The sequence below is a fragment of the Dermacentor andersoni genome, chromosome 10, assembly GCF_023375885.2.
Source record: "Dermacentor andersoni chromosome 10, qqDerAnde1_hic_scaffold, whole genome shotgun sequence".
In the NCBI taxonomy this organism is placed as follows: domain Eukaryota; kingdom Metazoa; phylum Arthropoda; class Arachnida; order Ixodida; family Ixodidae; genus Dermacentor; species Dermacentor andersoni.
This window is the reverse complement of record NC_092823.1, coordinates 132,849,166-132,872,313: the sequence shown is the minus strand read 5'-3', so window position 1 is coordinate 132,872,313 and position 23,148 is coordinate 132,849,166. Positions and strand designations below refer to the sequence as shown.

Here is a 23,148-nt window from a genome sequence, read left to right as displayed (position 1 = left end):
GGGACGGACGTGATTACATAAAGTAGTAATGGCAAAAAAAAGTAGTGGCTATTCCGTATATTCATTCAGTGTCGCACCGGCTTAAAAAAGTTGCAAATAGATATGATGTTAATGTTGCTTTCACTGCTCCCAATACGCTAGGTAAGATATGCCCTGCCGTACAGAATAAAAAGAGCGGGTAAACGGCAAAAAATGAACAGATATTTGCGCAGTGAAGCACAATAAGAACAACAGTTTTACTGACTGTCGTAAGGGTGTGGTTCATAAAATTCCCCTTAGCTGTGGCCGGTTCTACGTAGGGCAAACGCGACGGTGTATCAATCAGAGGCTAATGGAACATAAAAGGTCGTTAACCGGTGGATCGCCTTCTAATCTTTCGCTACATTGCCCAGATTGTAACTGCACGCTAGAGTTAGGTGAATGCGCGATATTGCACAGGCATAAGAATGAAGATACGCGTCTTATGGTAGAGGCATGGCATATCTATAATGGTGGAAGTGCGTGTGTGAGTCAGCCTTCGATAACTTTACATAAGGAAGAGATAAATTGCCTTACCAGTTATCTCTCACGTAGACCGGCACGTGTACCCGACTGACACGTGGTGTTACCATTCCTGAGCATGCGAAGATGAGTTTTGTGTCGTCTTTCTTTTTTCGTCTCAGTGCTCCCTTCAGTTGATAGTCGGCGTTGGTGTTGTCCACTTCTCTACTCCTGTGTCCTGTCTGCACGCCTCACTTCTTTTTTGCATAAGGAGCCTTGCCGTCGTCCCTACATTTAATTCAGGAGAAGGGCGAAGGCGTCGAGCGAAGCGGCGGCTGCGACGACCAGCGTGGCCGTCTTCTAGAACGACACTGCACGTGCCGAGCTTGCGCCTCGAGCACGCGCCGCCCAACTTTAGTTTCTTCTGAGCGCGGAACAAAGCGCCAGGCGTTGCGGCGTCGGTGGGGGCTACAGCTCGGTGAGCGCACACACTCGCTCTACGAGAGCTAGTGTGATAAAGAGTGGCAGCAGCGGCGAGCGAACTTCCCTCTGTGCGGCCTCTCGCTTCTATGCGAGCTAGGTGCGCGAGAACACAGTGCACGCGAAGCTATCTCTGGTCCTCTAGCCTTGGAACCCGGCGCAAATAACCGCCAAGCGGGTTATAACCGCCTAGCAGGTTGCTCAGCTGCGGCAGGCGGAGCCGAAGTGGAGACGGCCACTAATAACCTACCCCTCCCTCCTAGCGCATGCACATCTCCCCGCCTTGCTCTTTTGCGCGCGAAAAAATACCACCGCATCAAGCCGCCATCCTTCTCGGCTCTCCCTTCCAAGCTGTCCCTCGCACGTACGGCATACGGCGCGCGGGCACTATCTTATCGTACTCGGACGTTATGAGAACATTACGGCGGTGCCGACGACGACGATGGAATATCGCCCGAAGTGTCAATATAGTTGCGATGGCAATCAATAATGCTGTCGCGGCGGACCACGAAGCCGCAATCACCGTGCCAGTTTGAGCACGTCATCGGCAAGACGTAAAGTGTTCGTGTATGCATGAACAGGGTTTATGTACACGGTTTATGTACAGGGTTTAGTGAAACAACATATTTTCTTGTTTGGTTTGCTCAGACACCTACACGCTCGGTGTATCGGTTGACACTACAGTTGACGGGCGCGTGTGAAAAGCTCCCTTTTCATTCAGATTAAATTGGGTGGCGTACACTGCATGTGTTCGAATAGATCGATACTTCTTAGAGCGCTGCTAGGCGCCCGTTCCGGCGTAGAGCATCGGCGTCCCTCGGCGTAACCGAGTGAACGAGTACAGCGAAGAATCAAAGAGCGAACGCGGGGCTCAGCGGGAGATGAAAGACGACGATAGCGAAGAAAGCTCGAGGAGAAGAGCGGAGGAGGAGGCTATGGCAAAAATTGAGAAGGAAAGCGTAGTGCCGCGCAAGACGTGTTCTGCGGCGACGATCGCTACGAGATGGCGTTGAGCAGCGCGCGTTGTCTGTTTACCAATGACGCCATCGGCAAGGCATGCGGCGAGCGCATCCACCGATACCATATATGGAAACAAATCGCTGCATGAGCGGAGGTCTGTCTGTGGCGGCTGCTGTGAATCGCAACCACGTGTCACGCACGCGGTGCCACTGGGTATCTCGCGATTACCCAGGCAGTCGCACCATACTTCGATCGCTCCGTTTCCCCCGTGCCGCACGAGACAGATTGTCTGCGCCAGAAAATATATTACGAAATGGAAACACGTATAGGTCCCCGCTCAACTGTCGCAGGAGGGAGTGCCGTAATCGTCGGTAAATCTTTCAGAGACCTTATAAGTCGGACACAAGTTAGTTGAATATATGCAGCAAGGAACATACTGACTTTTCCCACAAATCTTCAGGAAAATTTGTCGTGTTTACTTCTAAATCTTCGTAATGCTCTTTCCGACTAAAACCAAATGATTATGTCTTTTATTATTCTGAGCGACTGGGCTCCGAAGCGCATGCTGCTCTTTAATGTTGTTGAGACTAGAAGAAAGCCAAGTATGAAAGGGTACTTACATTTCTGGCCCTTACGGCTGCCATTGCTTTCTTTGCGGTTGTTACCCTTCTTCAGGCGTAGAAGTCGCGGCTCTTGAAAAATATATGAATGTATAGATTAGATTGTGGGTATGAATAAATGTGGACCATACATTCGGTCATCCATGTCTACTATTTGCGAAATAAATCAAATACTCTTTAAGGTTACCAAGTCAGATAATCCCTCCTAAGACATCATATATATATATATATATATATATATATATATATATATATATATATATATATATATCGACGTGCTGCTATTTGATGTTCTGAACATGCCCTTTGGAGGTGCCGCTTTGTTAGCCCATTTCTGTTTCCGCCCAACCTACGCACTAGGAGTTGGGGCGTGTTCTCACCCTTTCTAGAATATATCCATCATCGGCCAATCATATCAAATTGCATGCATGCTTCGAGATGGTTGGAACACTTTGTAGAATTTATTTTGTTGTCAGTGCTGTGTCGAGAATGTTCACCTACGGCTGTATAAATGACAAACTGGCGAGTGCAGTGTGTTTCACTGCACTGACGCCGACTGCGGTTGCTTCCATCATCGCCACCGATGTACTTATGCGTAGCATTAATCGTAGAGTTAGTCAAAAACTTTCTGGTGAAACCAGGAAACCCTTTTCCGAATACAGAGTGAGAACGCGCAGTTTAAGCCAATAGTACGCACGGCTTATAGCTGCCATCCGGAGTACAATGACAAACGACCCATCGTCCGCGTTAAAAACAGGCGCGCCGACGCAATACATTCTACGAGCCCGTCGACATTTCGCCGTTCCCCATACGCCACACGTAGAAAGGAGGCGTCTAACGTAGGCCAGGAATGCCTATGCCTTTAGTAAAAGGGGGGTAGCAAGCAGTACGAAACGCCTTGGCACAGAAAGACATGACCAATGAGGATGAAAGGTGGCTTTCAGGGGACCCAAAACGAGAGGAGGCGCTTCTCGTACATGAATTACGCTGGCACGCGCAGTCTCCGCTGCCTACGATGGCATTAACGAGTTGGTTATGCCATGCGTGAGGGCATCGAGCAAACAAATTAAGCTCAGCTTCCACGAACTGGAACCGTAGAAGTATCCGTAGCACTGTATGACGGTCGGGGTAGTGCGGAATGTGCGTAGCGAATATGTGCGTCCCTCTGCTCGTGATCCTCACGCAAATATAATAACCGTGCCATACGGGAGCCGAAAATGGCGTTAACTTCCTCAGGCCTTAAGATTTAGACTCATTTTGGTGTTACCACACCGGTAAAGCTTGTCAAGTTCTATGTAATGCAAAAAAAAAAAAAGTTTAGATGAGATGCTGCTGCAAGCGGCGTCGAGTTAAATTATGGCAACAAGCCTACAACAACGACGATTTCATCGCCATCGTGCTTCTTGCTTTTTTCTGTATTAAAGTGGAAAGTTGAGCGAGTTGGTATACATTCAGAACGCTCTCAGAATTCGGGATGACCAGGGGACCGACCAGTTTTAGCGAGGCAACGTGGTCTTGTAGTAATGTGGACTCTTCGTTTTGCCAAGTGTGCCTTGGGAACACTCGGCAAAGCGAAGTTAATTTCCACGTTTCTACAAGACTACCTTGTCTCGCTAAATCTGGTCGATACCCTGGTCATCCCGAATTCTGAGAGCGATGTTGAACACCTCTCATCGAATAATGCAGGAGGGTAGGCCGCTTTGAATGATCTTTTTTTATACTTTGCCTCACGACCAATTAATAGGCCGTGTCAAGGCATGCATTACGGAGCAGAATGATGCAATGCTATTTGTACAAAAATGTGGTGTTACTGCTGAAAGTTTCGTTGAACTTTTGTCATGTTACCTGAAGTCGGGCAATAATGAGATGGAATGACGCTTTTCATACAAAAGGCTGGTATCTGTGTTGGATCCAAAGTGGCTCCCGTTCTGAGCAGCATTTTTTTTGCGCAGGTGGATGCGACATTAAACCGACGTTTTTCTGGGAAAGCCATGAAGACGTTCAGATATGTTTACAATTTTCTGGTTTTAATTGACAGACGCTACTCTACCAACAAGTTGGACGAAAAACGTGGACGAAATTAAGCTTGGTCAGGGTTTGAGGTTCACTTCGGAGCCACCAAAAGAGGCTGAACTACAATACCTTGACCTTAGACTACGTTTTTAGACGACCATGTCTGTTGGGAATATTTCCCCCGTTCTGCCAAGCCCCGGTTGAACTTCACTCATTCTACAGAAGTAAAAAATGCCATTTGCACCTCCGTACTTCGCGCTGCCCTGTTAAATACATGTGGGCATGCATTGAGTGGTGCCTTCGCACGTAAGGTAGTCATGCTGGGTAAGCTGGGTACCCGGGTTGCTTAGTAACAGGCTGCTGTGAGAAGTTGAATAAATGGGTAAAAGACTCGAGGTAGCAGGATGCCGAAGGAAACAGGAGGAAACAGAACGTGTTAGTTGTGCCCTATGCATAGCTCTTGTCCAATGGCCTGAAGAACGTTGCAGGTCGTTATGGGATCCAGGTCGTCTTTTCGGCTTCTGGAAAATTGAGTGCTGTTTGTCCGGCGCTCGAAAGGCGAGAAAGGGGAGCAGAACGTAATTATAATGTAAGGTGAGAAGTAAAACATGTTAATAAGTATGTAGGCTGCGCTACCTCTGTATTATACTCTTTCCCAATCAAGTGTGGGCGAGTGTACATAGGGCAAAACGGCCGGTGCATCAATGTAAGACCTAGGGAGCATGAATTGTCCTTGGACAAGATTGATTATGTGCATATGTCTGCTCATTGCCGGGCTCAAGCCTCTGCTCAAGGAGAGAACAATTTTGTTTAAGCATACTGAAGCATCCACCAGATTAGTCGTGGAAGCAGCCCACGTTGAGCGAAAGCGCACGTGGTCGATTAGCCAGCTTTCGATCGCGCTTTCTCAGCAGGAATTAATGTACATAGACAGCTCGATACGGGACAGATGCCCTGTATCGACGTGGCCTGGTTGTGCGTTCCTCAATTGACGATGTGATCGCCTGTGTCGCTTATTTTCTTGATGCGTGTTTCAGTAAACTTAGTCGCGAGTCAGCGCTCGTCCTGTGTCCTTTCACTCCGTCGTCGTTTTTTCGCGCTGTTACCATTATGAAAGTGCTTCTTTCTCCATGCCAGCTTGTTTACGGTGGATCCACAACCAACCCGCAACTGAAGCTCCGTTGCTTAAAAAAAAACACAAAAAGAGATGGATTGCACCAGTGAACGCGCCAATTGGAGGGAGGACGAGCCAGTCATTCCGATAAAGCTTTGGGAGGAGAATATTGCTCGTCTTCGGGTACAGAAAAGAAATTGCAAAATTTCTGCCGCAACAACAGTAGCGTTGACCAGTTACAGCATACTGAGAACACGAGCGCAGCTCCACTCGAAATGCCCTCTGAGTACGGGTGAGCATTTGTTCACTTTACTTTCGTACTTGCGCTTTGCTAACGAACTGGCATAGTGCGCGTATGGAAACAGACGTTCAAAACAGTAATCAGCGTGCACGTTAAAGCAGTCTAAGAGCGGTTGCTGCTGGCCACCTAGTCGTTTGTTTTTTGTGGGAAAGAGCTTGGAGAAGCTCTTTAGTTAACGGCTCCCGCCTCTCATGCGTATTTCGGTCATATGCCGAGATTTCTAGGTTTTCAGCATGCAAATTTCTGCTGGTAGTGGCAAATATGGACAACGTTGTACGTGCGTTGATTTCAATGTCTCTCCTAGGCTATAAAACGAATGAAATATTAGTAAGAAGTCATCCTCGCAGATGTTTCTTTTTCTTCTGCAGCCACGCGCCAACCCGACTGTGCTTACTCAAGTCGGTACAGCCACTTATCCACTGGACGCTCTTAGCTAGTGTATTCAGTCTGCTGATCGTTACACTGTTTTACGCAAATTAAGTGTGTCAATTTATCCTAATATTATGCCGTAGTTAAAACAAATGTGGGTGCCAATATTCAGCTGGTCTCGCAGAGATGTACCGACTGCCATTTGTTTCGACGTGCTTGCGTTTGTCATTCCAAACGAGCTTGCACTTCTGTTCATTAAAGAGCATTCTAAAAAAAAACTAACATGTTCTGGGGCAGTTACGTGGTCGGTTCGTCTTATTAGCGCATAAAGAACTTTTTTGTTCGCTGCCAACGAATGACGTCACTCTTGCTGTCGAGAGTGGCTGCGGAGGCTTGTTCGTTTCACAGATCAGTATGCACATTTCCCTGAGCACTGCTGTAATGTTTGAATCAAATTGTATGTCCAGCCTCGGTCCCCCATAATTTTATATTGTGATACTAGCAGTAATCTGTAACTTCTTGCAGGTCATACGGAGCATGACACAGGCCAAGATTTGGACAATTTGCGGCAATATGAATCCAGATTGTCCATTGATTCCGCTCATAAGGAGCTACTTCTGGCCAATACAATGTCATCTGAATAGCAAGAAGTAAACGCAAGTTCCATGGCTGTAGCTGCTTCAACACCTGCCCATCTTCGCAATCACCAGGCGAGCCTTGTCCAGCGCAAAGTGGAATTTCTAAAGCCGAGCCGGCTGCCTCCCGGAAAAGAGCGCGAATCGGCCCAGAGTGGGGCGTACTGGAAAAGGTAAAAGAACAGATGTTTCGTACCATGTGGCAGGACTGCAAAGTGCAAGAGCTGCAGCTGCACAATGAGCAGCTGAAGATGCAGAAAGAAGCTGGTGTTCGAGAGGAAATGCTTATTGATGCATAAATTCTTAATAGGCGACTGAAGGCTGAAATATCAGGCATATGACTTACTTATTAAACAAATGTTTCTAAATGCTGCTGTGCTTATTTATATTTATGCGTGGAATACTGCACAGATAGAATTGGCCATACGCACCACCCATGGTGGCGCCAGCTGTTATTGCCCGTAGATGCTGCTGAAAGGGCCCCGGTACCCTAATTTTACCCACCGAGTTCTGCATTTTAATGCGTTTCTTGTATCCTGCTGAGGTGAATGCTAAAGTAAAACAAAAGATATTCAACTAACCAATTCAAAATGAAAGCAGATCATAAGCTAATCAACTTATTGCTGAGTTCCCACAAACAAAATTTCGTTATTGGTTCGCTTACAGCTTGACCACTGCCACTGCAGACGTCCGATGTACGGACTGGCTGTTTATGGACAGCCTCCCACATCGCTACCTCTTGCTTCCACTATGGCTCAACTCTTTCTTGAAAACCCTTGCGAATGTTATGGGGGACCTAACAGGCTCCGATAACCAATGTAGCGGTGTTGAGCCTACACTCCATGGGGAATCTGGTTTTCATTCGCCCAAAGGCACTTTTAACAACCCTTCTGGTCCTTCACGAGCTGTAATGTTATGCTGCTTCTTGTGTGCTAGGTAGTGCACTTGCGTATGACTTTTGCAAGTTTGGTTACAAAGCAAATGCCTGATCACAAGGCACAATTGAAGGCACAGAGATTCCTTCAATAGTTGCTTTCGGGCTTTTGAAAGTTTTATTTTCATTGAGTTTGCAGAGTCAAGGACTCCCATACATAAAAGCATCATGGCACCACCCTGGGTAGCAGACATTGGTGTATATGAAGCGATACCAGTGGTCTACCATGGCCAGCAGGATCATGCTATACTTGCACATGGAGCAACAACAACATTCCTATTAGATCTGCTTGCTATGCAGAAAATTTTGAAATACCATGCAAGCAAAAATATGCTATTCGAAGTATATACCATTCAACATTATTAGAGGAATGCGCAAGCGTAAACACAACCATTAAGGTAATCTAATAAATATTTTATATCGAAATTAAGATGCAAATAAGCCTTTCGAACTTACCATCCTATAGTACCATCCAACTTACCCTCTTTAGGCGACACAAGTAAATCACAACCTGTGATTACCCCAATGCCTTGTGGAAATCCGGTGGCGGCAAAAGAAAAGAAAAAAAAAGAAAAATTCCCTGATGTGGTCTCCCATGCCCACTGGGGAAGCCATCCTTGTCCAGGAGTTCTCAAGTTTTCTTAAGATCCCCACAAAAAACTCCTTACATATTATGTTCAGAGTTGAGCGACTAAACACAAATAGTTCGGCATTGGTTCGGTCTACGGCATTCGAACACACAAGTTGAGTGCGACGGCAGCCCTTTCTTCTACCGATATGGCCTCCGCCATAGCAGTGTTGGCTGCAAAGAGAACGTCACCGAGAACGAGGTGCTGAGTTCAACAAAGCAGCACCGGCGATCAAGTTGAATGAGTTCGAAATCATCTGTATTTTTATGTCACGAAGATACGGCTTCTCTTTGCTGCTGTAGTCTTCGATGTTCAGCGTGACGCTTAGCACCGAGGCACACAAGTGCTGAGGTAGTGAACAAGTGCAGAGAAAATCTTGAGCGGGCCGGCACTGGGACATTTTAAATGCGGCAAGCGTCATTTTACTTCTGTGCTTCGGATGTGACTTGCAATGACCAAGGTTATGGTCAGTAGCTCGGTCGTTGACGATGTCAACTGCAATTTCATACAATTTTGCAAGCCAGCCTTCAAATCTGGGTATAAGCAATTCGAAAAATTTTCAGTATTTTTACTGCTGGCGTTTGGCACCAAGTACAGAAAGGACTTTCACCCACCATGCGTCGTCGAAATGAAGCGTGACTTCTCCTGCTACGGTTGGCACCTCGTGCAGAAAGGACTTTCTCCCACCATGCCTCGTCAAAATGAAGCGTGACTTCTCCTGCTACGGTTGGCTCGTCGTGCAGAAAGGACTTTCACCCACCATGACTCGTCAAAATGAAGCGCGACTTCCTAATTCGCCATGGTCATCTCGAGTGTCTGCCAGTCTGGCGGAAGCCCAGCAGTGTTTTCAGGCCTCTTTTGTGTGTGCGTTTGCGACTTTAGAGGGATCCTTTTCTCGGACTGACAAGCTCTACAGGGGAACTTCCGCGAACCAGCAACGCCCAAAAGAGAAGGACAAGCGTCTGCAATTCCCGGACCTGAGGCTTGGTATAACCGGAGGCGGGACGCCCTCCTCCTTGCACCAGGCTCCGTATAACCAGAGGAGGAGGAGTCCTCTTTCCACGAATCAGACTCTGTGCCGGTCACGTGACGTGAACGGAAGCAAGATTCCTCCCACGATTGTAGAGAGCCTATTTTAAAGGGTTCCGAAATGTACGTTTAAGATCACTTCATTCTCTTCTCTTCATCTTTCATCAACCTTTGAATAAACCGTGCAAGTTTCGCACTAGAAATCATCTCGTTCTTGCCCGGTCGCCATGGTCTACCGGATGCCTGGAGCCCGCCGACAACGCGACGCTACCCAATAGTAACTTCCGTCGAGCTTCGATATGCCGGCGTCGCTACAACTCGGCAGCAGTACGATACGCTACCCTGGATTACGCAACAGTATGAATACACAGTGTAGGCTCGTGTCAAGAAAGCGAAGTTATAGTTTGAGCTTTTTAGCTGTGATACTGATTGTGCCCCCTTCCGGTACAGCGTGCACCATTTTGCACGCCAATATAGTGGGTCAAAACTACACGCAACCTATAATATTGTCATTTAATGCGTGTCACGTAAGTCTGAATAGTTCTGATCTGAGGTGTTCTGCAAATCCGTATAGTATTGATATAGTCCCAGATCCTGCAACGTATAGGAAGAAAAAGTTGGAATATAGACGGTCGTGGGGTTTGCTATCACTGTCAGCATGTCGTCAGGTGGCGGGTTCACTTCATCTGGTATATTTTTCATTTAACTGAAAAGGTGTTTGTATACCAGGCATGAAATATTGTATGTTGTCATATCTGGCGTTCCTGCATTTTACCATGCAGTTCAAATGCTGTCAAGCTAAAAAAATTCTATAATAACTCAAAAATACTGAGTGCTTTCTGCAATTACATTCTTTTCATGACCTGGAAATGCAGGAAATGTGGTGAAATAAAATTTTCAATGGAGAGAATTTCTTCGGCGCGTGAAGAGGATGCACTTGCGGACGACGTCGGCGCCGACTTCTTCACGTCCGAGGCGTGCAGAAGGCGGTTGAAAAAACAGCGATCGCCTCGACGCACCATCAAGTCATGCTAATATTCCGGGTTATTGCAATAGCAAACAGAGAACCTGCAGTTTCGCCGGCTTTGCGAAGCGTTGACCCCATTAGCAGTGCTTGGCGGGGCGCTCAAACTCGCCGGTCTGTGTCGAAACGACAAGCTGAGTCACATGTTGGCGTGACTCAACGCGAGTGCGAGCTTAAGCTGCGTCAAATTAACAGTACCCTGAAGCTACCAGGATTCTCACAACGCTGGCGTTATGTGGACCGCCGCCAGAGGCGTTGGAGGCGACGCGCACCGGTGGTGCACGAGATAACGTTATATAAGCAATTAGTTTTAACATGCATTTATTAACATTGGAACGAGAAACATTATTTCCTTTTGCCCAGAAAAGATGGCTCATGGAATTATAGATGGCGATATTAAAAGGGCGCATCAGCTGGGTAGCTTCCAATCTGGAAAGAATCGTGACGTTATCGCTAAACTCAAGCCCTTCAAAGATAAGTCAAACATATTGAAACCAGCGTCTAAACTGAAAGGCCGATGCTTTGATATCCGCGAGGATTTCTCGGCGTGTGTGAGGCTAGCCAGGAAGAAATGGTATGCCTATGCTCAGGAAACAAATACTGCATTTAAAGTAAGGTTCGACATGCTGCTCACAGACAAGTTGGCGCTTATGTATAATGCTGACTTGGACTATGTCGTCCAAACTTCTGAATAGCGATTATCATATCGTGAACCGACTCACTGTGAACTGCTCTTCTACCCTCCACATCTCGGCCCTGTCAATTCTTGAAGGCTGGTTCTTCTTATCATTGGTCAAAATTTTCGATGGCAAACGTGCGGAGTTACCTACCTAAAAAGGAAACAGTGCAAGCCATTTTGGAAGACAATGACTCTGACGTAGCCATTTTCACGGAATCATGGCTTACTTTTGCTTAAAAGATTTTATTTATTTATTTATTTATTGTGCATACTTTCAAGGCCGGCAGGTACTACAGAAAGGAGTGGTAGAGTACATTGTTTGCATAACGAGAGAATAATAAAAAAATAATGAAGGAACTATAAGGCACTTTGAACAGCAAGCTTGAAATTGGTGCTGTCACAAATGGTGACTAAGGAGGCGGGAAGGCGGTTCCATGCCGTGGCGGTTCTTGGTAAGAATGAAGAATGGTACAAATTAGTGCGGCAAGATGGCACTTCAACTTTGTGTTGATGATCGATGCGAGATGAGATGTAACTGGGTCTGGTGAAGAGATTTTCTTTCAAGGAAGGATTGAGGTAGTATATTTTATGAAAAAGACAAAGGCGAGAATGCTTGCGACGTAGTGAAAGGTCAGGTAGATCTAATGTTTTTTTCATGGATGTGACGCTAGAATGACGTGAATAATTAGAGAGGATAAAGCGCGCTGCGCGGTTCTGAATGCTTTCAAGTGAATTAATGAGATTGGAATGAGCAGGGTCCCATATGGCACACGCATATTCTAATTTTGGACGGACGAGCGTTTTGAACATGGTAAGCTTTAGTGAGGTCGGAGCGAATGCAAAGTTACGTCTTAGATAACCTCATGTTCGGTTAGCATTGTTAGTGATATATTCAACATGCATGTTCCACGAAAGGTTGCTAGTAATATGCAGGCCAAGATACTTATAAGAGTTAACAACCGACAGGACAGTACCATTAATAGAATAGGGGGGCGGATCAGAAGGGGTAGAGCGGTAGGAAACACGCATATGTTTGCATTTATTTGTGTTAAGCTGCATTTGCCATTTGTTACACCAATTTGATCCACTAACCAGATCATCTTGAAGCTTACTGGAATCATTAAGGTTAGTTATATTGTGGTAGATGACGCAGTTGTCCGCGAACAGCCTAATGATTGAGTTAGAGATACAGTCAGGAAGGTCATTAATATAGATGAGAAAAAGCAGGGGCCCCAGTACGGATCCTTGCGGTACACCGGAGGTAATTGAACAAGGTCTAGAGGTATAATTATTAGCGGTTACATACTGGGTCCTGTTAGAGAGAAAATCCTTAATCCATGCAAATATGTTTGGGTCAATATTAAAAAGAGAAAGTTTGAAAATAAATAAATCATGAGAAACAGAATCAAAAGCTTGCGAGAAGTCCAGAAATACACAGTCAGTATCAAGTTGCTGATCTACATTAATAAACAAGTCATTGGTAAAAGACAAGAGTTGGGTTTCGCATGAAAAGAATTTTCTAAATCCATGTTGTGCGTTGTTAAAGAAAGAATTCATCTCGAGGAAATTAATGAGGTGTGAATAAATTATGTGCTCTAATGTTTTACTTGGAATGCATGTCAATGAAATTGGTCGATAATTATTGGAGGAGTGAGTGTCACCTGATTTATGGACCGGAACCACCTTTCCCACCTTCCAGTCTTTGGGCAGGGTGGAAAGCTGTAGGGACTGGTCAAAATCTTTGATAAAATAACACTTGAAAAAACTTCAGTACACTTTAGCATTATTGAATTAATGAAGTCGGGAACACAGGATGAAGAAATGTTTTGATTTCTGATAAGTTTGCCGATGCCAATCTAGTCAAGCGAGATAGGATCCATAGGCGGAAAACTTGGGGACGATAAGAATGGAAAATTTGGCTGTACTGATCGCTGAAAAAATGACGAGAAGGTATTATTCAGAATTTCGCAGCACTCGTGAGTTGGAACTGGCACGTCTGATTGGATTAATTGAAGAACATTCTTTTTAGTACCTGCAACAATAGACCAAAACTTCCGTGGGTTAGAAACCAGAAACGAGGGCAGAGTATTATTTAGGAATGTGTTTTTGGCACTGGCTGTTGTCGAATAATATTCACTGGCAATGCGGTGATATCGAGACCAATGATCAGAATGATTTGTGGCTTTAGCGCGGCGAGGAGGAGGAGGAGGAATAAACTTTTATTGTGGAACCAGCACTTTATGATGGCCGGGCCTAAGCCTCCCACGAAGGGACGTCGAGGGCTTGCCTCGCCACCGCCTCGCGGGCGTGCTGGGTCGCCCAGGTTTGGTCGTCGAGGGCGGAACTCCGCAGAGCCTCATGCAAACACCCGTTTTTTTTTGTTGCGCAGGCGCTTTAGTGCATTATTAAACCATGGTGATCGGGGGTTAGAAGGCACTCTTGTTTTAGGTATGTAGCGGTCAATTATCGATAGAAGTTTGTTTTTATAGAGAGACCAGTTTTCATCAACTGTTCGTTGCGAAAAGTTAATTAAGTAGTTCGTAATGAAAGACTCAAATTCGGCTGTTATTGACGAGGCATCAGCTCTGTTGTAATCTAGTATAATCTTTGAGCTTTTTTTAGTAGTAACATGCGCGTTAAGAGTGAAATGGATCATTACATGGTCGCTTATACCTTGCCGGAACGTTAGAGGTGAAACCAAGTTGGGGGCAGTGGTAACAATGAGATCCAGGATATTGGCAGAAGTCAGTGTAGTGCGCGTGGGGTAGTGCACAAGTTGAATAAGGTTAAAATCGCGGCACAGGTTCAAATATTCTAAAAATTGAGGACAACTCTGTTTCACAACTACGTCATCCTTCGACCACACAACATTGGGAAAATTCAAGTCCCCTAGTATAAACAAGGGTGATGTGGGGTATCTAACAATGAGGTTATTAATCATATCATGAAGTTCATGGCAAAACGAAATAGGGGCAGCGGGTGGTCTATAACAGGCACAGAAAATAAACTCGCGATTGGAAATGACAACCCGTCCACACAGATTATGAGCTACGAAAGAATAACGCATCTTACTCGATGCATAGGCTTGACAGGGTAGGGCGTAAGGGAGGAGGGGTTTTAGCTCTTGTTAAGTGCAATCTGATTAAACCAATATGGAACTTAATAACGAGATGATATGTATTAGTCTATCACTTCCTTCAAGCACTAACATAGTGTATTGCGGCATTTCATCCACTGATGAACTGTACTTCATATGTAACCTTGAACTCTATATGATGTATGACGGAACCACTCAAGGGATAAGGAGTAGCCGGCGCCTTAAATTGTGCGCCATCCATCTCCTTATATCATATGAATAAAAAACTGTACTCAGTACAACACGATCAACATTTCCGTTTCACACGAGCTAACTGTATTCTTTGCGGAAATTTTAATTTTCCTGATGATAACTGGAACAACTTAACCTCGCACTCCAGTCTCTCAAGGGACTTCCTTGACTTGAGTGTGATTTTTTTTTCAGTCAGTAGAAATGGCCACTCTTGGCCAAAATATATTTGATCTTCTGCCTGACCATAATATGCTATTATATGACCTATCCGTCCCTATTCCAATCCGTCAACCATCAAAAAGTACATTCGGTATTTTAAAGAACGCCAATTTCACCAATACTAATGGAGAACTACAGATATTTCTCATACATTTCAGGCGGCCCTCTGCACTGAGAACACGTGACCAAAGCTAGCTTATTCACAAACACGGGAATAATTCCTTAATAGACTCATACGTTCCACTTGTTCGCATTCGTGGCGCTGCGAAGAAGCCTTGGTTCTCAAATACTCCAGGAAAAATATCCAGAAAGTAAAATCGATGATTTCGACAAGCAAACCTAGCGAGCAGTGTTCTGAAATAGAAAAAGTACTTCACATCCCTACGAAAGTACTGTAGTACACTATGAAGGTAAAAGTAAAGTTTCATCACCACCACATGCAAATAACTCTGAAAAGAAATCCTAATAAAAATCCCTAATCTATTCGAAGTCATACACGTCCCATAGCATATGCTTGCTTAAAGAAGGCAGCTCACAAGTGCCTATCGATCAGTGCCTCGAGGTCCTGAATATCTTCCGGTTTCGCGCATGAACGCACTGATAATATTCCAGTTCTGTCCGACTCTAATTTCTCCCAAATGCCTTCATTATCATTTCAATGGAAGAAATTACGAATTTGATAGACAACCTAAACATTTCTTGTGCATCGGGATCGAATAATATAGCAGTTAAAAGTATCAAAGCTACAGAACTAATTCCAAGCGAAATACTACATATTACCTTCACGCAATCTCTAGGTAGCAGCACATTTCCTAACGACTGGAGTCTGAGCAGAATTGCTCCGGTTTTTTTTAGCAGAAAATTGGTCTGAAGCGTCAAATTACCCGGCCCATATCTTTAACCTGAATTGCTTGTAAATGAACGCAGCACATGATCTACTCGCATCTGGTTCGGCACAATGATCGTCACTTGTTCCTTTTTCCTAAACAGCCCGGCTTTCGCGCTGGCCTATCATGCGAAACCCAACTATTCGAATATGCAAGCGACGTGCATTTGAACTTGGATTCCCTTCTGCAGACCAATGCCATATATATTGACTTCTGAAAGCCTTTGATCAGGTTCCGCGTCATCGCTGAATGAGTAAACTTGCATGCATCTACTCCGACCCCTTAGTTCTATCTTGAATTCAGAGCTTTATCTTCAACCGTAGCCAATTCATAGCAATGAATAGTCATGCATCTAGTGTGACCAATCTAATATCTAGTGTCCCGCAGGGGTCAGTTCTTGCCCACCTCATTTTTATCATCTTCATTGGCGACATTCCAGTCGGCCTCTCCTCTTGTATCCGCCTTTTCGCAGACAACTGAGTTGTCTGTCGGTCGCATTGCTAGCACAAATGGCCAATCTATACTGCAAAATTATCTTATGCAATAACTACGTGGTGCTCTCGCGGGCAGGTCGAACTAAGCACGTCAAAATGCAAGTTCGCGCACATATCTCGGAAGCACTCTAATCTCAGCGTTAAGTATTACTTTAATCCAACAGCAATAGAACAAGTAGATTTCTACCGGTACCTTGGCGTCGTAATAACGAGCTCACTTGTGGAGTGAACACGCGTCAAAAATGGCCACTGGCTCAGCAAAAACACTTAGCTTTTTGAGCACATCCCTTGCACTATGTCCACCATCTGTCTGCAAACTTATTTACAAAACCTTCGTGCGCACTCAACACCACTAGGCGTCTGCCATCTGTTCCCCCCTCCCCCCTCCGCGTCAAACTTATTTAATTGATGCTATGGAATTCATACAAAATTGTGCGGCTTGCTTGCTTTCCTCTAATTACGACCGTCGCATCAGTATCTCCAATGTGAAATCAGCCCTTGGTCTTACCACTCTGCTCTTGTGCCGAACAATCAGTAAGCCATGTCTTTTTCATAAGCTCTATTAGAGTTTTCCTGTTCGACGAGGAACACTTCTATTTCCCGCTGCTGAGCCCTCTCGCCACCTTTTTAACTCTCAGTATACAATGTTTGCAGGGATCTACTAAGGCTTTTAGTCAATGGTTTCTACACTCTGTAATTTAATCACACAATCGCTTGCCCGATCTCAATGTCAATGAACGAAATCCAACACGATTTCGAGAGGTGTTAACGAAACACATACACTGACCACTGTATCATCCGTAGCATCATTTAGTTGTTGCTAAATGTTTGATTTACTGTGTTTGAGCTTTTATATTAATGTATCATTCTTGTAATAACTGAACATGTTTGATGTATGTTAACACTTATCGAACGTTGTCTCCCCCTCTTACATGTGTCCAAGATGTCGGAGCTCGTCATGCGAAATTTATTTTATTAATTGTTCATTGAGTGATTTACTGTATCCGAGCTTTATTATTAATGTTTAATTTTTGTGAAAACTCACATGGCTTATGTACGCCAATATTTTTCGAACGTTGCCCCCCCCTCCCTCTCATGTAATATCCGCTAGGGCGTTTATGGGTATAATAAATTATGATAATCATGAGGTGCGTTCGAAGGGAAACCTTCGGCATTCGTAGCTTCAAATTCGCTGTCCACTCAGCCCACTGTAGCACCACGCTGTGGTATGCACATAGCTGGAAAATAGCAAAGCCCAGCTTTTGCGCTCACAACGCTGATGCCAGCAGCGGATGGCGCAAAGCTGCCTGCCCTTGATTTCACCGCGAAACACGCTGCGCATCTCTCGCGTCTCTTGAAGACCTTCAGGCCACGCATGCGCTGTGGTTGATGACACCATGACGACCGTCTGCCTCGAGAGTCCCTTTACTTGCGCCGCAATAAAATGACTATTAAACACTAAGAGTGCTGCAGAAAAGATTCCAATTAATGTTAACATACCACCAGGTACCTTGAGTTGTTCACAAGATTGAATTAGAGCTGGCTGCATTGGGGTGTCGGGAATTATCCACAAATAAGATTGATTTTTGTTCATTTTCCGCATGCACTGAAATTTACTGTGTTTGATCTTACAAGGCACGTTCGGAACATTTCACGGTGAAAATTTCAGCACTGTAATGTTTCCCGTCTATAAATTGTGTGTTGCTCCTATACGTTATGAAATTTTGGTGTCCTACGCCAAGCCTTTCTTTTTCTACTACGGCTGCACTGCGTTCACAGCGGCATTTTTATAATGCATCCGTGAAACTTGTAATTCGACACGGACAGCTGACTTGCGGGTGTCACGGTCCCCGTTGCAACGTCTTCGTCAATTTACTAAGAAGGCACGCAATAATGGCTTATTTTGCCCTTGCAGCTACATTAATCCAATGCAAACACTACATTCCTAAACAGTTCTGGAATAGAAGCGCACATCAAGCGAACATAGATTACTAGACACAATTTACATCATATCTGAATATGTTAAGAATTATTTGACGTCAGTTGCTTAGCGGGAATTCTGCACTAACACAAAACATACTACACGAAACCACGAGGTATGGCCGGTACCATGCTTTGTAATAATTACAGCCTACGAGCCTTAAAGGGGGCACGAGACCAAATTTTCCATCATAATCTGTATTGTGTAAGATAATCTTTGTGCGTTCAAGAATACGTTGGCAAAGTTTTAGCGCATTTGAGCCAGCACGTAATTTGTAATTGTGTTTTTTTTTTCATAATACACTCGAACGGCATAAAAGTGGGGCAACACTGGAACGCTCCCGATCCGTGACGTCACAGGCTGCGTGCCTGCCGAGTGAGCTTACAAATCGGTGTGTCACCTTTGCGTCCGCATTCGGGAAACTTTTGCTTTGTTCAGTTTGCCATAGGAATTGTTCAACTTGTAGCGGCTGAAACTATGCCACCGCGGCGCCTATGTAGCACTGTTGGGTCCTGGAGCAAACGGAGCAAGGAGTGCTCTGTATCATATTGCAGGTTCCCCAAGGAGCCTGTCAAGCTTAAGGCTTGGATGATTAATGTAGACAGGATGGAGTGGCGATTATCTGACGCTTTTGTTTTGTTGTCAGAACACTTAACGCCAGGCAGCTACAACGACGATTTGCTCCGGCTCGCCGAGTTTGGGATGCACGTGAAAAAGCTGAGGCTGTGGCCAGACGTGATGCCGACCGTGCTCGCGCACCGACCCATCGATCAGGCTTCGCCCCGGCCAAACGTTGGCCTTGCTCTTTGTTTTATCGTTATCGGGTTCAAGCAAATTCAAGTAAAGGTTCAGCGAAAGCGTACATCGCGCCCAATCCTTGCACCACGGACACATGTGCGCGGGCGTGTTTACATTGCTGCACGCAACTACAGTGAAAAAAAAAAACAAACTGGTGCGAACTCGCGGCAGCTTAACAATATCGCAGTTTTGATGAGTATGGATCCTAGAGAAATGCATGCCAGCAAATAATCTACGCACGCAACAAATTGCATTGTGCGAAGTAGCACCAGACTTCACCCCCGTGAACGGATGGCTAAGCAGTGCCAAACGCATGAAATATGAGAGTGCGGAGGCATCAGCACCATTTAGCGCAACACCAATGTCGCCATCTATGTTGACCACGTTTACTACGCGGTCTTCATACATGACCTCTGTGATTTGCACAAGCCGGCCGGCGCGTGCTTATCTAGGAGGCCGTGTTTCGCCACTTCAGGTGGTGGCGATGAGGTCGAGGTCAAAATGGGGGCGCAGCTTATACTACGCCATCGCTGCATGCGCTGCTCAAAGATTCCTCGCTTGCTTCGTCACGCGAAGTAGGCAGTGTCCAAGACATGACACGCGAGATCGGGAGCAAATACGGCATGAAACGGCAGCTATGCCCCGACCTCACGTGGCGCGGTGGCCGATTTTTTGCATAACGTCACACATGGCTTGGCAATACGGCGGTGGGCGTCGGAGGGCGGGCTTAGAGCCAGCGAGTTGCTGCTCATATTTTGGACAGAAATGTGCTTTTACTGCCCAGTTTTTGTGCATGTGTAGCCATAATAAACCCTCTGCTACAATTTCTCGCCGCAAACCGCAAATTGTTGGGTGACCATGTCATGCCCCCTTTAACACATAATATCCATACTGCACTAGATCAATATAAACACACAGCTACGCTAAATAAAGAAGGTTTCCGTGATTACTTTCTTTATTTATAATGAGTGTTCAGCATATTGCAATCAAGTGTAAAGTGTCATTTTTTAATGCATACCTGCAGTGTGTAACGTTTTTTGTGTAAAAAGCCTTCTGAGTATATGTCATGTGAGTGCTACTGCCATGTAAGGGGCCCTGGGCCTCCGTCAATCAACTGCGACAGCGTTTTGCCCAGATGTCCCTCAAATTCCTTTGGTTTCTGATAAATAAAATTGCTTGATCGACGTTGGGACGATCAAAAAAGCAATCAACGTTAATAGAGAAAAGCTGAAAGGAACATGGTTTGTTGGCCGGATTAAATGTTGGCAAGCCACTAGGCTTCCGGTGGCTCTTGCACTGAAACTCTGATGTTGAATATGAAACTGCGATTGTGTGTTGGATGGCAACATGCCACATCATATCGGGCGATAAATTCATCAGCTGTGTAGGTTACATCTGTCCTCAAAAACTATTAGCTTCGGCATCTGGTATTTGTATCATGTTACAATTTCAAGAAAGCTTTGCACGACAGCGCTCATTGTCTTCGTTTTCACAGATATTTAAGAGCGAAGAAAGGGTCCGCTTTGTTTTTCATGGACAACTAACGGTAACCGAGAAGGCTCTGAGACAGCGGAACCATCGTTTCACGCTGTGAAAAAATTATTTTCCGTCCTATTTTGAGCAAACTGGCAAGTTAGGTATTATATCCTCCCGGTATATTTATGCCCATCAAATTCGTACCAGTGCTGAATAAAGAAGGAAAATTGCTCACCCGCACTGATGAAATTTTCTTTTATCACATCTACTTCGTATATCTTGTGCAGCATCTGACCTTGAAGTGAACGTTCGCCTTCAGGGAGAGGCTTAATTCTCAGGTTGTCATTGATGATACCTTCCTACAGGAAAAAGTGTACCAGGGTAACTTTTTGAGCCTTCCAAATTTTCTCTATTTAATATAAACAAAAATAACTATTAATAAAAACTTAGAGCGCCAGAAACATGAAAGACGTCAAAAAAGAAAGACACCAGACGCGCTCTTTACTCACAAATGATGTTTAATTCACGTATGTAAAAATACATATATAGAAAATGGACTCTTCTCGCATGTCAAGATGAGGTATAAAAACAGCATGCACCTAAGGCACGTGTGAATATCGATTGATAAAATGGAGTTCTCTATCATGTAGTAAAAAGGATGGTTGGCTTACACACAGTGCGGCATTTTTGGTCATATGATAGGCTTTCGAGATTTCTCGTGTGGTTTGGTTAGCGTGACATAACAAAACGGTGACTGTGTTTTCGAAGATGGGTTTACACAGACATGATTTACTGTGTAAGGCGAGATGAGAGGATGCTAGATAATTCTGCTTGTGTTGGTGATATTCTTGGGGTGCGCTATGTATCCTTTAATCTTGTAGCGCCCAAAGACAGTTCCACATCGAGGGAAGTTAAAGCAATTCGTAACTTTCACTTATGGCCGTGTTTGTGCAAGAAAAACCCTATGAAGTTTATTTTAGCAAAAGCCTAATTAAACCAGCGATTATTTCGCTTGAAATTGGCTTTTTAATGATTCGCAAACAAAACATTTGTTCAGCGCCTTAGAAAGCCCAATATTGGCGGCAAGTTAAGTTTAACGTGACTAAATAAGAATTTAGAGATATCAAGCTCGGCGTAGGACTAATGATAGGTTGGGCATTACAGAGTTATCAAGCTGAAATGTGACGTGAACTCGAAGACATGGTGCAGACTTCTGTTCATTCCCGCAGCAGTTCAGTGTCACATCAAAGAGCTAACGTTATCTATTCGTCACATATAGAAAACGAAAAGAACACTTCCCAAGCAAGTATGCTGCTTGCTTTCGAGTCTTGAAACTTTTAGAAATAATAACCGAAATGCGCGAAAATATGTTCGAACCTAAGACACCGCATAACTATTTTGTTACGTTGACTTCAATGCAATATTTCCAAACTTCGGACTGCGCTTTCTCCCAAGATAATTTTATTCTTTTTTACTGGGAGCTCAGACGGGAACAAAGCACGGTTCTCTGACAGAAACGTTAAATGAGCTGCACATTAGCTGCCGTTAGAGACGTGTACATGAGTTGGCAATTGTAATTTTCTTACATGTGACGATAGAAATAGACAATCAATAGGAGCGTGCAACGCATCCTAGCATGGATGCCTGTGGACTCTGGTTTATGACGTCATGCTACGTGGAGAAAATTTCCATGGCCAAGTCCGGCGCGACGAAAGCTGTCACGACAGAATCACCGCGGCCTCATTGGGAGCTACCCACCTTAGGTTCTATGGCTGTCGGGCAAGGCAGCATGACGTCATGGATCGAAGTGCACCGGCCTTCTGCTAATAATAAGGTTTTGGTGAGTGTTAGTTGGTCTCTGAACTCAAACAATAAGAGTGAGCTTCTATAGCCATCTGTACTACACCTACGAATGTGTTCGTAAACGACTCCGCTCTTTACGGAATTTCACAAACTAGAAAATGCAGTTAAATATTCAGCCTGCCACAAATATTCGACTCCAATCCCATTATTTCTTTTATAAAGTTTAAGTTTCCTTGCCTTCTGTTTCGGGGCTGCCGGGTTCAGCTGATTCCCGAAACTGTGGTAGAGTGGGGTCATGTGGCGGGTACACGTGGTGGAGTCAATGTGCATCACTTTATTTTGGGCCCGCATGCATCCCAAGCTTTTCCTTGCTTCATGCTTTAAGTTGCATATATAAAACGCTGCTCAGCGAAAATCCGTTGGACCACATGTAATATAAACCTGTCCTTGCAGATCATTACTGATACTTTCCACACAGAATTTTCTATACTGACACCGAAATGTCGTTTTTTACGTTAACTTTCAGCAGAATGTGGGAAAAGGTCTGGCTACTGTTTCCGGTAGAAAACGTTACAGGTGAAGGAAAGATTCGAAAAATGGTGAAAGGAAGAAAACAGAAAAATTGAGGTGTTTCTTCGTCGCTAATTCCTTTACATAATAGCTAATGTGATGAGCACGCACGGCCTTTACGGAATCAATTACTTACGACTTCCACGTTGCCATCCTTCTGTCGTACAGTCACAGAGGCTTGGTAATGTGTGTCATGGTATATAGTTTCTTGAATATGAGATGTCTGTATCTGCAAACGCAGTTATTATTAACGCTATGAAATGCAGCTGCCTTTTATTGCATGTTTCATGAATTTTCTGTAGAGAACCAGTCATTCAAATCTCCG

The 23,148-nt window shown here is 44.8% G+C and overlaps 1 protein-coding gene across 1 annotated transcript in view; it reads right to left on the bottom strand.

Annotated features, from left to right (window-relative positions):
• LOC126543710 (venom metalloproteinase antarease TserMP_A-like) overlaps positions 1-23,148 on the bottom strand; it is a 77,634-nt gene that overhangs the window by 40,511 nt on the left and 13,975 nt on the right. Inside the window, exons 3-4 of the mRNA XM_055078168.1 lie at positions 22,960-23,052; positions 20,686-20,809 (exon numbers count right to left, since the gene is read on the bottom strand). Coding sequence (XP_054934143.1) covers positions 20,686-20,809; positions 22,960-23,052 — 217 coding nt within the window. The remainder of the gene's footprint in view (positions 1-20,685; positions 20,810-22,959; positions 23,053-23,148) is intronic.